The 16,671-nt window shown below is 50.6% G+C and overlaps 4 protein-coding genes across 4 annotated transcripts; 2 read left to right on the top strand and 2 right to left on the bottom strand.

Moving 5' to 3' along the window:
- Positions 1 to 232: 232 nt before the first annotated feature.
- N7477_009519 (putative DUF21 and CBS domain protein (Mam3)) lies at positions 233 to 3,092 on the top strand (the record flags this gene model as incomplete). Its single annotated transcript, XM_056971180.1, has 4 exons — positions 233 to 263; positions 564 to 1,863; positions 1,920 to 2,626; positions 2,680 to 3,092. The coding sequence occupies 4 exons, from the start codon at positions 233 to 235 to the stop codon at positions 3,090 to 3,092; spliced, it is 2,451 nt and encodes an 816-aa protein (XP_056818159.1).
- Positions 3,093 to 7,875: 4,783 nt separating this feature from the next.
- Positions 7,876 to 9,365, bottom strand: N7477_009518 (putative LaeA-like methyltransferase; the record flags this gene model as incomplete). The annotated part of the gene is made up of 4 exons (XM_056971179.1): positions 7,876 to 8,300; positions 8,389 to 8,657; positions 8,847 to 8,954; positions 9,304 to 9,365. The coding sequence occupies 4 exons, from the start codon at positions 9,363 to 9,365 to the stop codon at positions 7,876 to 7,878; spliced, it is 864 nt and encodes a 287-aa protein (XP_056818158.1).
- Positions 9,366 to 10,258: 893 nt separating this feature from the next.
- Positions 10,259 to 13,423, bottom strand: N7477_009517 (glutamine amidotransferase subunit DUG2; the record flags this gene model as incomplete). Its single annotated transcript, XM_056971178.1, has 6 exons — positions 10,259 to 11,934; positions 11,993 to 12,179; positions 12,232 to 12,780; positions 12,831 to 12,962; positions 13,014 to 13,139; positions 13,202 to 13,423. The coding sequence occupies 6 exons, from the start codon at positions 13,421 to 13,423 to the stop codon at positions 10,259 to 10,261; spliced, it is 2,892 nt and encodes a 963-aa protein (XP_056818157.1).
- Positions 13,424 to 15,073: 1,650 nt separating this feature from the next.
- N7477_009516 (uncharacterized protein) lies at positions 15,074 to 16,524 on the top strand (the record flags this gene model as incomplete). The annotated part of the gene is made up of 2 exons (XM_056971177.1): positions 15,074 to 15,133; positions 15,196 to 16,524. The coding sequence occupies 2 exons, from the start codon at positions 15,074 to 15,076 to the stop codon at positions 16,522 to 16,524; spliced, it is 1,389 nt and encodes a 462-aa protein (XP_056818156.1).
- Between the last annotated feature and the right edge of the window lie 147 nt (positions 16,525 to 16,671).

Here is a 16,671-nt window from a genome sequence, read left to right as displayed (position 1 = left end):
ATGCCCAACGGTGAAAAATTTAGTTCAGCACAAGATCAGCCACAAGACTTTTTAGTCGGCACCATTCGCGACGCCGAGAAAGTTTCCTCTAATTTTTGCCATGCGGCTCTGTCGGTTGTATTCGATATTTTCCGAGGAGTGTAAAGATGGGTGGTTCGCAGCTAGATCAGCTTTTCTAGCTCGCGACATTCCCTCGCAAGGCTCAAGCATGGTTTATCTTTTTTAGTCAGACATGGCAACAGGTCCCGAGGAATTTTACGGATGTATGATTTGTTCAATATCACTAAGACAAAAAAAATTAAAATGAAAAAAAAAAATTATCCGTAACTCGGGAGGAAACGCGTTAGCACACGGCTTGGTTCCGAGTGATGGGTGGAGGTTTGGTGGAGTGGAATGGAGTGGAGTGAGTTGACGGTGGTGATGACGAGGACCCACGGTTGGGAGCCTAAGCCACCAGGTGTCGATGGTGCACGGGACTGTGCCTGCCATTCGCTTTGAAACCCAATTCAGCGTCAGAGTCTCGACCTCGCAACAATACCGGTGCTAAACCCACCTTCGCTTAGTCGTTACCCTTGACATCTTCCTCGTCCCTCCATTCCACCGTTCTTCCCTTCCCTCCATCGCCCGCAAACACTCGGGTTTTCATCACGGCAATGTCCCCGCTGTGACGTTGAGATTGAACACACCCCAAATTACTCCCCGTGGCTGGACACTCCCTGATATGAATTCGCCCGCGACTCGTCTGTTCGCCGCGCGGCCGCTTGTGCTAAGCTTGGCCAAGCTCGTCGTCCTCGCCTTCTGTCACTTTCCTCTCGCATCGGCCGCTCCCGTTCTCTCATCTTACATTCTCCGACCGATCGATGCCGAACCTCCGATTGAGACGTCCGATCCCAACTTATGGCTGTACCTAGGAATTTCCGCAGCCCTTGTGCTGAGTGGTGGAGCTTTTGCGGGACTGACAATCGCCTTGATGGGCCAAGATGAGGTCTACTTACAGGTGATCAAGACGTCTGGGGAGGACTCGGAAAAGAAAAACGCTGCCAGCGTGCTGAAATTGTTGAAACGTGGGAAACACTGGGTACTTGTTACTCTCCTGCTCAGTAACGTGATCACAAATGAGACACTGCCGATCGTTCTCGATCGAACCCTCGGCGGCGGGTGGCCGGCGGTCCTGGGAAGTACCGCGTTGATCGTCATCTTCGGAGAAATCGTTCCCCAATCTATTTGTGTTCGTTACGGGCTACCGATCGGCGCCTGGATGGCACCCTGTGTGTTGCTCCTGATGTATGTCATGTCACCTGTTGCCTGGCCGGTCGCCAAGCTATTGGACCGGCTCCTTGGCGAAGACCATGGTACCATCTACAAGAAGGCCGGCTTGAAGACTCTCGTCACCTTGCACAAAACACTGGGCGAAGCCGGAGAGCAGCTCAACTCAGATGAAGTCACTATCATCAGTGCCGTCCTTGACCTGAAGGAGAAATCCGTCGGAAGCATCATGACGCCAATGGAAGATGTATTCACCATGTCTGCCGATACTATCCTTGATGAGCATACAATGGATCTCATATTGTCCCAAGGATATTCTCGCATACCCATCCATGCGCCTGAGAATCCGATGAACTTTGTTGGCATGCTGCTTGTAAAAATGCTCATCACCTACGACCCGGAAGACTGCAAGCGGGTTCGCGAATTCGCCTTGGCAACTCTACCCGAAACCCGACCCGAGACCAGCTGCTTGGATATCGTCAACTTCTTCCAGGAAGGAAAGTCCCATATGGTACTTGTATCCGAATATCCAAGTGAAGATCGAGGGGCTCTCGGAGTTGTTACCCTCGAAGATGTGATTGAAGAATTGATCGGCGAGTACGATTCCCTGCGACTTTCTATCTGGCTTGTTTCCACTGACCAGGCCCCTACAGAGAAATCATTGATGAATCTGATGTTTTCGTCGATGTTCACAAGGCCATCCGCCGTATGGCACCTGCACCCAAATCCCGTGTTCCCAAGGGGAAAATTGTCGAAGAACCACCTATGTCTGTTTCCCACACAGATGGTGAGTTGTTTGAGGACGAACCGCGATCTACATCCGCGCAGAGGCCTTCAGACCCTTTTCGGCGTCGAAGCTCTGTGGAACCGCCTCCTCCACGATTCCAGCTGCGCAAACAACATGCCGACAACACTTCCAATTCCAATGAACCGTGGTTTACCCAGAGAGGTGCCACGGATGAAATCCGTGAACACCTCAAGCACCTCGGTCCCTCCAATCTCGCCAGTCGTCCTCGACAAACTCGTTACAACACAGTGAAAATCAAACGGAGCGGCAACTCCCCATCTCGCTCAGCCCAGACCGATTTTGAATCTGGGCAGAGCACATCTGATTCTCAGCGTCTGTTCACAAACACCGCCTACCAGGGTGGAATCGGCGCCGGCCTGGTTACCTCGGGAGTCGAAGCCAAGGATGGTGCGCACGCGCTGAAGCTTGGCTACGGCACCATACCTACCTTCGAACATAGTCCCCGAGACCTCACCCCCCACGAAAATACCTCTCTTGACTATCATGGCGATGAATCTAATCACCATGGCTACAATTCGCATGAAGGCCAATCTGTCGATCATGTTACCAACGGTACGAGTTCCCAACAATACAAGGATATCCCTCCGATCTCTCTATCCCCGAAGCTGTTCACGAAGAGCGTGAAGACCGACCTGCCTCTGGATCCACACACAAGAGCAGTTCGGGGACCTGCAGTGTTCGTTCTACAGAATCTCATACAGAATTTATATACCACCACCGCGGTCCAGCCCGAAGCGGTAGTATCACAGAACAAATCGTGGACGTCAACGGCATTCGCAAGGTCGTCCTTCACACCACCGCCACGAGCTCATCAGATGGCGAGCACTCGGCGCATTACACTCGCGACTCTTCGCCTGGTCATAGGACCGACGCGACAGATCCAAATACTTTGAATTCTGAGAACCCTGATACACAAACAGTCTCCAAGTCGAAAAAGCGCCGTCGTCGCAAGAAGCATGGCCAGCACCCCAAACCCGCCGATGGCGGACCTTTTGAGGATCAACCTCTCTTAAGCTGATATCTCTATATCACTCATGAGAGAGTTTCCAATCCTGACGTCATAAGGGCCGTGGACCACAATCCAAGCTCACGGATGGCGATCTCTTGCAGACTTGGTGGTGCCTGCAATGATCAGTGAGATGTTGCAACTGTGAATACTTTTTTCAAGCGTGTTTCTTTCCGTGTAAGCTTGCATACATTCATTGTTGATTCTTATTTCTTCTGCGAATGCATCAAACTCTTGTTCTATGTTTTCATACCTCATCCCGGATATACAAAAATCATTGATCTTCTGCAATGAAAGACATGATTGCATTCTTCATCTACGTCTCGTATTTGGTCATGCTGGTATTGAATTTTTCAGCCTGGCCCAGAGAGCGACGAGTGGGTCTTCTAGGCGGGCCATGTTTATTGATCCGAATAGTCGTATGGGTATTTTCTTTCTACAAAAGGAGGGCTGAAAAGGACACAAAATAGTGTCTTGAAAGACTCCCAGACTGTTGCAGAGTCGGCTAGCAAGGACCGAGAGATAAACATATTTTAGGCGCACTTGCCATACTTTATTTAGTCAGGCTGATCTACGTAGGGTGCGTCTGTTGACAAGCGATTGACATCAATTCCGGCAGGTGCCGTCCACCGCACAGCTCCATACCATTCCGTATGAGCGCTTTATTGACTTCTTCGATTGGGCGTCGAACGTGCCGTCTTGAGCCGCTCAGCAAAATTCCGATTGAAAAAAATTTCACACGCACATCAGATGCACCAATCAGCTGCTGCGCTTTTCGAGTTTTCATGCCGGACGAACGAGACTAGGACCGATCACTCATGCGAGAGAATAATTGGGCATCCACCGGCTAAGGATCCTTAGAACGTGGGCCTACGGAACGCCGCGCCGCACCGCACATTCCCCCACTTGGAACGTGCTCAGAAAATTTACACCGAGTGCGCTGATCAAGTGCTTGGTCATCTCAAGTCTCGGGACAAATGTAATGAAAAGAGTTCAGGCTAGAGCCAAAAGCGCGATTGGGTTCAGTTTGGGGGGTCCCACTCGACAAAAATCTTCATTTGAGCCTCCGGAACTAAGAGGAAAATGGTAAAGTGGCATGGCATCCATGGTTGTACAGAAAAAACCCTCATCTTAGCAGCGCACAAAGGCGTCAGGTGGAGCTGGGTGGAGTCATGTTCATCCCAATATGTTCGGGTCTGGCCCGAAAAGAGAGCGGAATGCGTTTCTACCCAGTTCGGCTAGGTGGCACGTGCAAAGTCGAAATGGTGAATCTCATTAGAGTTGGGCTGTGCGAATACGACATGGATATTATATGCATCCCGCTACGCTTTATTTCATACGCAGACCTCACTAATATCAATCTCATTGCTAAGAACGGCACCCTTTCCAGTGAAGTTGATAGGGAGATATAAAAAAACTTTCCAGTGTGGTTGCAGTATATATACTCCTCGTTCTTTGATAGTGAGGTATTACTAATTAGAAGTAATTACTTCATTATATATCAGGTACTTGACGTATGAGCTCCCAAATTTACAATAATTAATGATAAGTAAAAGAGATAGAAAGTATAAAAGTAAGCTTCTCGTCCTACCCCTATCTTGTAGATTAGATAGGTCATTCTAGGTATATTGTTTATATCTCTATCGTAAGACCGTGTAAGCTAACGAGGGAATTACGTACCGTTTCTAGAACTATTGCGACTAAGATAAGAATATATAGAAAGTTCGATTCAAAAACCGCTCTAATTAACCTATATTCGGGTATCTATCTACCCAATGATATTTTTAATATAGTATCTAGAGCTACTCTAACGGCTAGCGTAGAAGTAATAACCCTAGTGAAGGTTATTCTGCATAGCGGATCAGAATAGATCTAAAGAACGATAAATCAGGCGTTTTAGGGGAAGCTGATCTAAAATACCTTCCTACTATTTCTTAATTTTAGCCGCTCGCTCTCTAGCATGCTGTCGCCACATTCGGGCCAACTCTCGTCGAAGAAGATGCCACCAATGCTATTTCCATAGACCTTGTACCACATATCGACATCTTCTTCGATCTGAGCGCTCCAGCTGGCCAAATCGCCCGGGCCTAGTCGTGTAAGCAAATTTTTGTTGGCTGACGCCAAGATATCCCGTTCTCATATAGCCGAGGACCGGTTTACCAGAAGCCGAAGCCCGTTGAATAGAATTAGCCCAATCCGAGTCCATGGCTGAGTCCGGACCATTTACAATATTGGCAATCAATATGGGCATCTTCTGAGTAGGATATCCAATCAAGCCGATTCCAGGTAGCCGGATCTCCAAGAGGAGATATATATGCCACCGCAATTTGCTGACTAGAAAGAGTCCCTGTTGCTGAACCGTAGGCGGGTTTAGTAGTCGTGAGGGTCGACTCAGCGCCACAGCTTATGACAGTCGAGCATCTGGTAGTGCAGTCAAATTTCTATCCCCCCGATATCACGCCGCACCTCACATCATATTAGGTAGCTGTCTGCTCTTCACACGTAGTACTACTAGAGATCTCCTAGAGAGAGGCCAAGGAATAAGATTATTTGTCGTGATAGCACCGTTATAGTGGTAAAGTCATGAAACGGCAAAGTCCCTAACGGCCAAGGACCGGAGTTGGGTTGTGCTGATGGCTTGATTCAATCTGTTGGCCTAAGTGAGTGCCCACCGAATCAATAGCTGCCAGAACCTCCGCCCCAGTCTGTTGAAACTGGGCTGGCTTCATGAAAAGCGCATCCGGGAACCCAAAACGGTTGACGCCGTGGTCTCCTTGGGTGTACTCTTACACAGGTACCCCCGGTCCTCCGGCTCGCTTCCGCTCCTACCAACCCCACTTCTAGACTAGTATTAAAGGGTATCGTTGGTTGACCTTTGTGGGCCGAGAAAAAGATCACCCTATTTCTATTCTTAAGAGTCACAGTCACCTACACTATGGGCTTAGATTATTCCTTAAGTCCCGAGGCTTATTCTTCTAAAGCCTTAGTTTATGCTTGCTATACCGGTGAACTGTTAAGGGTCCAGGAATTCCTCGCCAGCAGGCGCGTAACTGCCGAGGATCTCGATCGAGGACTCGGGGCCGTAACTAGACAGGCGCACGTAGAGATTGTGGCTACACTCTTCGATACCGGTGCTAGCGTATTAGACTGGGCGATAGGCGCTCTCTACGGTAGGTCGAAGCAGGATCTACCTTTGATACGACTCTTTCTTAATTATAGCCTTAATCTAAACGCTGTTTAATCTAATAGCGAGCTTATCCTAGAGCTTATCCTTAGGTATATGCTAGCCTTTTTAGTCACTATTCAAGTCTTAAGACTTATCTCTGATTATAGCTCTATATTAGATCCTATCTATGCTCGCGAATTACTCTCGCGAGGGGCGGACCTTAATTAGGTTAGCGTGCGGGGGATATCTCTTCTCACTGGCGCTATTATTACTAGCGAAGATATATCTCTGGTCGAGGTACTTCTTGAATACAGTGCCAAACTTAAATAGGATCTCCTCTTTGTTACACTATATCCACGCGGACGCCAACCGCAGCTTATAACTTCGTTCTTTCTGGATAAGGGCCTCGGTCCTAACTAATTTAACGCTGACTGGGGCACTCCTCTGCACTTTGCTATTCGAATTGGTAAGCCAAATATCGTCAAATTACTACTGGACGCGGGTGCGGACCCCATAGCGCGATCTGTAGGTAAGCGCTACTATAGCGAACCCCCTTTAGCGGCCGCTAAGCATCAGCAAAATCCTGAGATCAAAGAAAAGTTACTTCATCTCCTCCGGTCTGAAAAATTACAGGACTAATAACAGGAATCGCTTATTTCGAGTTAGAGTATTTGGGCCGGCGCTTAGCACGACATAAGTGTAAGACAGACCAAATTTGTGGATATTACCTTCCACCCCAGGTTTATCTGCCGGTGAAGGCAGGTCTTTGTTGCTCGTTTCCATTAGTGTCTAAGTCCTTTGTATTGTACGACCTCGCAAAAATCTGCCAGTAAGCGATTCGATAGAGTAAGCGTGCTCAGGAAAATGCCTCAGTGGCTACTCATTTAGTCACTAGCGTATACGCGAAGAGCTTTCATGTCCGCCACCCTAGATTAATTTCTGGTCAGTATCAATCCACACTGCTAAGCGCAAAGTTACAGGCTTAGCGACGAGGACAACACTTCACAGTGCAGAGTAAATACAGTAGTATATTTGCCAAGCCCAGGTTTTTCGACAGAATACTTTCGATAATGTTAGGTCCCATGTCGAATCGTAAACCACCTAGGAAGTTGTGTCGGAAGACATCACAAACGATGTCCTGTAGAAGAGGAGTGGAGCTATACACCCAAGACTTCAACGACCCTGGGAGACCTTGGGGTCCGTAGAGAGACATGGGTCCATTCTATCTAGGCCTGGGGGGGGCATTGTGCTTACCTTTCGAATTGATTGCTGGCTAGAGCTCAGAGACATTCAATACGCCTTCAAATTTGTGAGTTCCTCCTTGCTTGGTTCTGTGTAAGCCTTCCGCAATTCACTTGAAGTCATAAATGAAACTGCGATTATCCATTTTTCAATGTAACTGGAAGCGACCATGGTAAACAATCTTTTGATAAGTAGCATGCCTATCCAAGTGAACAACATCACGAAGGAAAAAAAAGAAAGCTTTTCAAGGCCAGACTATCCGTAATGCTATGCTTGTAGGAACAATACCCCAAAAATAAACCCCAAGATTCGGACCCAGTGATCCTCGAAGAAGTAACAACACCCGTGCAAGCGATCAAGTGAATCCTTTCCAAAAAAGACAAATCATCACTCACACCTCTGCGCAACCGTGACTCCAAGATTGACCAAGGGCAACGCCCCCTCGCAATGCTCCTCAAACTGCCGAATCAAAACCTCCACCTTGGCTTTTGCCTCCTCCTCATTCCTCGCCTGCCCATTCACCACCATCGAAGGAGGAACCAATGCCCGCATCACATTCGCCACCCACTTCGGCGCTATCTCATGCAAATGTTCCTTCCCGACAGTCGTGTACGTCTCGCGCCGCACATTCTGAAACTGCGCCTTGGAGATCTCATCGAAGACGCGCTGTGGCGCAAAGGGCCACATACCTATTTTGAGCATGGCATCGATGGTGGCATTGCGTAGTTTGGTGATGGCGGGGTGTTCAGGGAGTTTGTCGGTGCAGAATGTGGTGTGGTCGACTTCTTCCCATTGGATCCACCCGTTTGGGGCTGTCTTGATGTTAGATTGGGGGTGTTCTTTTTGATCAATCGTGGGGGAATTCTTTTGCGGAATTGCGACGGGGCGGGGGGGTTTTACTTAGGAGGTCTCGGGCATTCTTCAATACGGTGGCGTACCCATCTTGTAGTAGGCCTGCTGTCAATAATCGGATGTGGACTAAGTCGTAGCGACCGAGGTGTTCTGGCGGGAATGGCTTCAAGCCGTCCTGAACGCTTAATGGGATCTTTCGACCTTGAGGTCCGCTTATTGTGTGGTCGGGTGGGAATTGGGCGTCTGAAATGTCGAATCCGTGCAGGTAGACTGATTGTGCATTCGGCAGGCGTTTGGCGAGGTCTGCGAGCCAGATGCTGGTTTTTTTTTTTAGGTTAGTTTGGGTATCTTCATAGTTGTTTTTTCCTGATTGAAATAGGCATTGCTGATATGTAGTGAATTCTTTTCTTTTTTTTTTTGAATGTGAAGCAGGCAACGGATTGTGATGGTTTGAGAGTATAGAGAGGTTGATGCATGGCGCCCACGTGGGGTCAATCAAAACATACCCAGTTCCAGTGCCGACATCGGCCACAGCCGTGATTGTGTCGATAGGGATAGATGGATGAATAATATCGCCGGAGATGGCCACTAGGAAGCGATGTTGATTATTGAGACTGGAATCATTAGCCATGATCTGGATTGATCAAAAAAAAAAAAGTGGATTGCTCGAGCGACTCTCGACCTGCAGATTGGATTCCACAGGGTCGGGTCGCCTGCAGGTCCCATTATCTCAACTGTGATATTTGAAGGAACATCAATTTATCAACTCAGGAGATCATGGCCCGATCCAGCCCGTTCTCGAGCATGTGTACAGGGCCCGGATGAGGAAATTTGTTCTTGTACTCAAACATTGGTTTTGGTGTTGGAGATTGTGGGATTAGGGGGGATTAGGGGACACATTGGGGGCATTGAGAGAACGTGGGGTCATGACGTCGACGCACACGCACAGTGCGTTGAACATACCGTGTAGTCTCGGCCTCACTTCGCCCCAGCAGATAGATATGATCATCACCGTGGCTTCCCATGACTAAGAATGGAAAAGATGCTTCAAAAGGGAAAAGGGGAAAACGTGAATTCTGAGAAAAAAAAGACGGGAGGGGATCTGCTTTCGGGATGACCAACATCATTATTATACTTTCAGCTTCAACACTTCCGGCGCCAGTTTCGGCCTCGGAAGTACGACGGATCTAAAGCCAGGGGCCGTTTTGCCTTTGTTCCCCTGTACGAATATTTTCCAGTCTCCGTTCAATGTTTCAATGAGGATGGATATGCCATCCCCAAGGCGGAAAGTCAGTCACGGACCCCGCCTTCTTTGTGGTAAAATGTGACCTGTCTACTTTCCCCCCCAAAAGGCCAACGTGGTGAGCAAAACGGACGACGCACGTACAAAGGGACGGGGTCACAACATCCGAGAGCCGGAAGAGGAGCAAGCTCGAGTCTCCTAGCCATTGGCTTCCGCTGAATTGGGAACTAGCTATGTGTAGAAATACCAGGGCTCAGGATGCAGAGGAATCAGAATATGACCAAAACAATGCAGATCACAATACTTTCACCGGATGCCAGCGAATGAAACGGATCTTCATGCGGGGAACCCAAGTGGACAGCGGAGATGGAAATTGGCCGCGGTGAGCAATAGGGGGCGCGCGAATCCCCCAAGACGTTGGTCAACGTACGTGCATGGACCATGAGCCCACTCGTGACATACTGCCCTGGGATGAGATCCCAGGACTCGGAATCCATGCGAAGAAAGATAGGACATGGTTTACGGGGAGACTACGATTTCAACAGACATTTGCAAAAGTACCTAGCCATCAGGTTTTTGGATAGAGAAGGATAGTCTACACAATGAGGGGAAAACGAAAAGACAAAGACCACAAGACAAAACACCAGGCAGAATGCACCTCATCCAATGCAATAGCTAATCCACCAGGTTGGCAAAGACGTACCGGAAGATTTCTCGACTCTTGTACAAGTTCTCCACCCGCATTCGCTCGTTGTCCAAGTGAGCGTTGTCGCTAGCCTGGCCACATGGCAAATTAGCCGCAGGGGCGGAAAACTCCTTTTCCAGGAACCGGATCGTCGGAATGGATCCACCCTCGCGAATGAAGATGGGTTTCACGGCCGAAGCGGATGATGAGGTGTTTCCGGCGACCGGGCCCCTCTCGGGCGGCGGGTCGGATGTGTCCCAGACCGGCAGTGAGGCCGGATCGTCGGTCGCCGCTTTGGTCAGCGTGGAAGAAGTTGGCACGGGAGCCGCTGAGGTGGTGGAGCGTTTGTGAACGCCCGATTTCCCGGCGGAGGAGGTGGTGGTGGAGCTGATCACTCGGTCAACATGCGAGGCGAGGCTGTCGTTGGAATCCTTGCGCAACAGGCCTGGCCCGGATGCCTTCGCGGGCGTACGGCCATTGGAGAGGGCTGGAAGCGCGGGGTACTGGTGCTTGGAGGTCTGCTGGTCGGGAGTCCATGCGGCGGTAATGGCCTGTGAGAGGGTCGCGAAGAGCTGATTATCGGGATCTCCGAGCCACGCGTCTGACTTGCCGGTTATTTCAACGGTCAGATCATTCTGCGACTCGAGGAGATCGAATTGTTCTTGCGCATAAGCTGTCAGATTTGCTGCCACCTCATCCGCTTGCTGATCAGGGACGATACGGATGGAGAGGCTGGCCTTCGCTCGTCGCGCAATCGTGGTGGCTCCGCTCTTGCCGGGTACCTCCATCGAATGGACGGTCAACGAGGGCTCACGCCATCTGTACATCAGGGATTTGATCAGAGCCTGGCTATTAGGAATCTCTGGGTGGTGAGGCAGCAGCACATCAGCAATGGCCTCGAACCGCTTCTGCTCGGCATCGGAGAGAGGGCGAACGGCGTCGTGGAAGCCTGGCAGGTTGATACGACCCTTGCGTCCAACCATGGTAGCCAAGAGAAGCGAAAGATCCTTGACCGGTTCATCCAACAGCGCGCTACCATCAATCCCACTATGCAAATCGGGATGGTCACTCGTCACGACCAAGTTGGCATGCACGACTCCTCGGAGTCCGTAGGTCAAGCATGGATTATAGTCGTCGAGCCAGTAACTGTTGGCAAGAAGGATCCAGTCAACTGCACCAATCTCATCCTTATACTCTCGGACAGTTTGATGGAAGCCCTGGGATCCAGACTCTTCCTCACCCTCGATCAAAAACACGACGTTGCAACGTAGAGACTTTGTCCGTGCAAGGTCCGCTGCTGCGTATAGTGAAGCCAAGATGGGGCCCTTGTTATCTGAAACACCTCGTCCATAGAGGAACCCATTGATTGAAGTGAGCTGGTACGGGTCTGACTTCCACTTAGGTCGGTTGGTGTCAGCGCCAACAACGTCGTAGTGGCCATAGAAGAGAACAGTCTTCTCAACCTTGTCAGCCGAAGTAGCATTAAACCGAGCAAAGACTATGGGGTTGGTGTCTTGGCCTGTGGGCAAAAGTTTTGTTTTCGCACCAAGATAGTTGCAGTGTCGACGTAGGAAGGCAGCACCCTGATTGCACTCTCCGGAGAACTTGGGGCTTGCCGAAATGGTTTTGAACGAGACGAATTTAGCAAGACTGTTGACCATTTCGTCTGGATGCAAATTGGATTAGCAGGATTCTCGAGTTCCGACAATGGGTACGCCTCTTACCATTACTGATAGGAGGTAACTCATCCTGTATCAGGAAGAACTCTGTCAGATCCCAGATTCCAACAGTATTGTCGTTGCCTCCAGTGGCATAGATGTATCGGTCCTTGAAACGACCTGCGGCAGAGGCGAGCATGGTGCCCTCATGGGCAGCCCATCCGCCAACCTCTTCGAACCGTGAATTAAATTTCTGGACTCATTAGCAGATGCGTGGAAAGTGAGAAACGCAATTTGGAAGTTACCTTGACGGTTCCTGTCGAGTCTCCACAGATTGCAACGCCTCCAATAACTTCGACTGACCAAAGATCACCCGTGTGTCTAGCGATGCGTTTGACAAGCTGATGGGAATCTAGATTCCAAATGTTGAGAGCTCCACCGGCAAGACCACAGTAAAGTAAGGAGCCTTCTACAGCAACAGAGAGCACAGAGTCCCCATTCTGCAGCTTAGCGATTTGAGCCGGGACAGCCCCGGGCTTTTCGCCGAGACGCCACACTTTTACCACACCATCGCCCGCACCTGTAAGTAAGGCCTCTTCGGAAGGTGCCGATTCAATCAGACCCTTCACAAGTAGCATAGAATATACATACCCATGGTGGGCGAACAACTTATGATGATCACGCTTGAACGTCAGGGTGCGGCCGCCCCCAGAGACAGACTGGGCGCCGTCCGAGGAACCGGGCGCACGAGATCCGTCGGGACCCTTGGAGTCGAAGAAGCGATGTGTCCGTTTGGGTGAATTGCCAGATGAGGTCTGGTTCAAGGCAGCGCCTTCCTCAGACAGATCACACCACTGCATGGGTCAGTGAAGAGTCACGCGAGAGACAGAAAGGGCTTCATTACCTGAATGCTGGTGTTTTGGGCGCCACAGTAGATGGTCTGATTCATACTGGAGTACACCACCGTGAAAATGTCACCCACGTCGTGGTGTGAGTGGATGGAGTAGAGCCGTTCAAACGTCCTCGTTGACCAGACCTACCAAAGCTTTAGTACAACTTACACTGTATTGTTGATAGAGGTACTGACATTGATCACCGAGTCGCCACCGCTGGAAAATAGCAGATTGCCGTCATCTGACAGGTAGAGTCCTAGCACGCTTTCCTTGTGAGCGTGCACGGATAGAACCAGATCGTATGTCTCCAAAGACCACGCCTGCTCAAAGAAATTAGCAGAAGCTTTGACAGTTATGCATTTCTCGACCAGTTCAAACATACAACAATGTCACCGCCTTGCAAACCAGCGAAGACACATTCTTCGTCAATAACCAACGCCAAAACAGAGCGACTGGCTACGACTCGGTGTCCGATGCCGCAGTCACTTTTAGGCAGAGAGCTGCCCGCATCGTCAGAAGTCGGAACAATTCGTCCAGTGTCAGAACCCCATGTTTTGGTCGGGTCCTCCGCTTCGGAGGTGCTTCCTGAATCCACTGTGTCCATCGTGGGAACAGCGTTAGCCAACGAGCGTCTTTCCCAAAGGTGCAATTGCAGGGTGATCTGATCTGCCGGCGGGAGATGATTGGATCCGGTCTTGTATCAATTGGCTCACTTCTACTACCCTTCTCTGAGGGCACAGCAATCCGGGGTGTGGAAGAGCCAAAGTGAAGGGTGGACCGAACCGAATGAATCATCTCGGGAGGCGGTGCGGGAACTCCCAAAACACAACAATTGCACCATCGATAAAATATTCGACTCACCACCCCTAGCATGCCGTGGATGACTCCTGCACCAGGCGGACCTAGTGGATCTACCGTTAGCTGAAGTCCTTCAGGGGCTCATATCGTGATCTGCCACTACGGTCCCCGCATTGTACGGTCGCATGTCTGTCCTCATGCTATCACTATCGCTACAGAATGAGGATCTGATCGCCCACTGATGAAGTGCGACTCACCTGGGCTCCCATAGTAGTCGAGCTAACGGAGGTTGAGCTCGATGGCTCTTGAGTACTGCCATCGTGGATCGAACGTAGCTATCAATGGAGTCAAAGAGGAACTTGGGACTCTCTAGTTTGAAAGAAAGAGGACTAGCCTACGGGGTACACGTTGAGACCAAGTCCACCGACTGTGATCAGCAGAGACAGATAAGACAGATGACCCGAGACGCACCCCTAATCGGACTCGAAGTGCATTGTCCAATCTACGCCCAGGGATTGAATGTGTGAGTAGTACGAGGAATCGCACCATTCGTCGTAATCGTCCTCATTGCAATTGGACCTACGTAGCTTCTCCAGTCGGATTCCGTGGAATTATCTTGTCGCCTATGTTTCATGGGTAAGGAGGTTATTCAATAGAGAGATCCGCAAAACCGTGTGAAGGGAACAGCACCGCCACAGCGCAGGATCTGTGGCGTTAATCACCAGCCCCAGTGGCGGTGACAGAGTGGGCCAATCACAAACCGTGGGTCACCGCTTCTTTGCTTTGTTGTAAACTAAGTCACAGTACAGTAGAATTCCCGAAATTATGGATGTCCAGTCTAATCACAATCTATCGTCCTCTTTCTTTTCGCTCTTAGTTTCCCTTCTCGGGCAATCAGAAAGTGACAGCAAATTACTTCTCCACCGAACCCTTTTGCGCCCAACGAGCTGTGTGATGAGATGTGAGCTTCCAATCCAGTAGCCGAGTCTTGATTCGCTTCTGCCTTCGCATCACTTGTCACCCAACTGGATCCTTGGCCCTGGAATTCCTGCAGCCGCCGTTCGCTGCTCTGCCCAACCATCTGCACTACTCTGCACGCTGATGCCATGCAATCGCTCTGATCCCCAGCCTCCTGCTTTCCCGCATCACTTTTTCTACGTGCGAGTAGCCTCCGATCGGACCTTTGCGCTGATCACTGCTTCGGTGGCACAAAAGAGGCCTGATTAATCATCTTGGGCAGTCGTCGCTGCACCCTGACGTCCGGGCACGATTCTCTCTTCCTTGTCTTGTTCTATATGATACTCACTTGCCTCGTGCGACTCCCATTATTTATATCCTGCCTGCCAGGCACCCCGGGTAAAATCGCCAGGGCTGTACACCGCTCCTCGTGGCCCCGGCGATCGTCGCCTTGAATCCCCATGAATGATCTTTACTTTCTATCGACTTCTCATTTGCCATGGCGCCGCTCGGCCAGACGATCGCCGTGATTGACAAGTCCGGCAAGGTTGTCAGCACGGTATTTCCGCCCAGATACAAATACTCACGCCACCCTCGGACCCCAAGCTAATTGTTCTGCAGAGCAAACAACTATTCGGGGTCTTTAGTCAGGCCAAAGCCGCCTACAAGGAGCGCAAGGCGCATTTCGATGCGGAGCGAAATGCCAAGCTTGCTGAGGAGCAGGCCCTCCAGGCGCTTGCCCACTACAAAATTGACGACTCTAAGTCTGTAGGCTCACGACGGAGTCACCGGTCCAAGTCGCAATATCATGCCAGTCGCAGTGTGCATCGCGGTCGTGCCTCTTCTCGCTATGAACAAGACCTGCAATCTGTGTCGGGCCGGGAGTCTCACTATGCTCCATCGGGAATTTCTCGTCGACACACTCACCATGAAATCGCCGTTCGAGAAACAGAGGATCGCTCATTGACTGCTCGGTCAAAGTCCGATGCTCACATCGATATGGACCTTGCATATGGGGAAGCGCATCCTGCTGCCTTGTTGCGATACAGCCCTCCTGACCCCAATGATCAGAATCAGCTCGATGGGCTGGTGCATAAAGCACAGTGGCTTCTGGAGGAAGCGCACTGCGTCCAACACAGCGCAACGGCTACCATATCGCATCTTCAGAAAAACCCCGATGCGATGGCTGCGGTCGCTCTTACTCTGGCAGAGATCAGTACTCTGGCCAGTAAGATGGCCCCAGCCGCGCTATCCGCGCTAAAATCTGCAAGCCCCGCAGTGTTCGCCCTCCTGTCGAGCCCACAGTTCCTCATCGCCGCCGGTGTCGGACTCGGTGTCACAGTCGTCATGCTGGGGGGATACAAGATCATCAAGAAGATCCAGGGCGAGCCTGCCGGTGGGGAGAAGCAAGAAGAGTTGATCGGCATGGATGACATGATGGAGATCAACGTGGAACAACTCAGTCATGTCGAAATGTGGAGACGGGGCGTTGCAGATATTGAAGCTAGGAGTGTGGGGACCTCAGTCGATGGGGAGTTCATCACGCCTAAGGCAGCAGCGATGTCGGGCATCGATGTCACAACTGCCCGGCTAGAGCGGGATCCGCGCTTCAAATTCGACGATGAGTCTATTGCATCTTCTCGCCGCTCTGGTCGCTCGCGTACATCTCGGCACACTCGTGCCCGTTCGGCTGGGCGTTCCAGGGCCGATTACGATACCACGTCTCCCAGGCCATCCAAGGCTCCACCGCGAGCTTCCAGCCAGGCACCTAGTCGAGCTCCAAGCAAAGCTCCCAGTAAAACTCCGAGCAAAGCTCCGAGCAAAGCCCCCAGCAAGGCCCCAAGCCGAGCGCCTGCCAAGTCTGGCAGCCACATCTCTGAGAAAGAGAAACGACCCAAGGAGAAGAAGAAAAAAGGCCCCAGCCGCTTACGACTCATGTTTACCGCCTAAAGACTACGATTACACCCAGCGACAGATTCCATTATCGCGAATCAGCCAAACCACAACGCCTCTGGTCGTGACTTGACATTCATGCGAGCTCATGTTCTTCAAGAAGCTATCTTTGTACATTTCCCACGAACCCATTACTTGAACATA

Source organism: Penicillium maclennaniae (assembly GCF_028827695.1).
Source record: "Penicillium maclennaniae strain IBT 15551 chromosome Unknown utg000008l:1.0-3552695.0:1.0-3555053.0, whole genome shotgun sequence".
Taxonomy (NCBI): Eukaryota; Fungi; Ascomycota; class Eurotiomycetes; order Eurotiales; family Aspergillaceae; genus Penicillium; species Penicillium maclennaniae.
The sequence above is the reverse complement of the archived record's forward strand: the minus strand, read 5'-3'. Positions and strand labels throughout refer to the sequence as shown.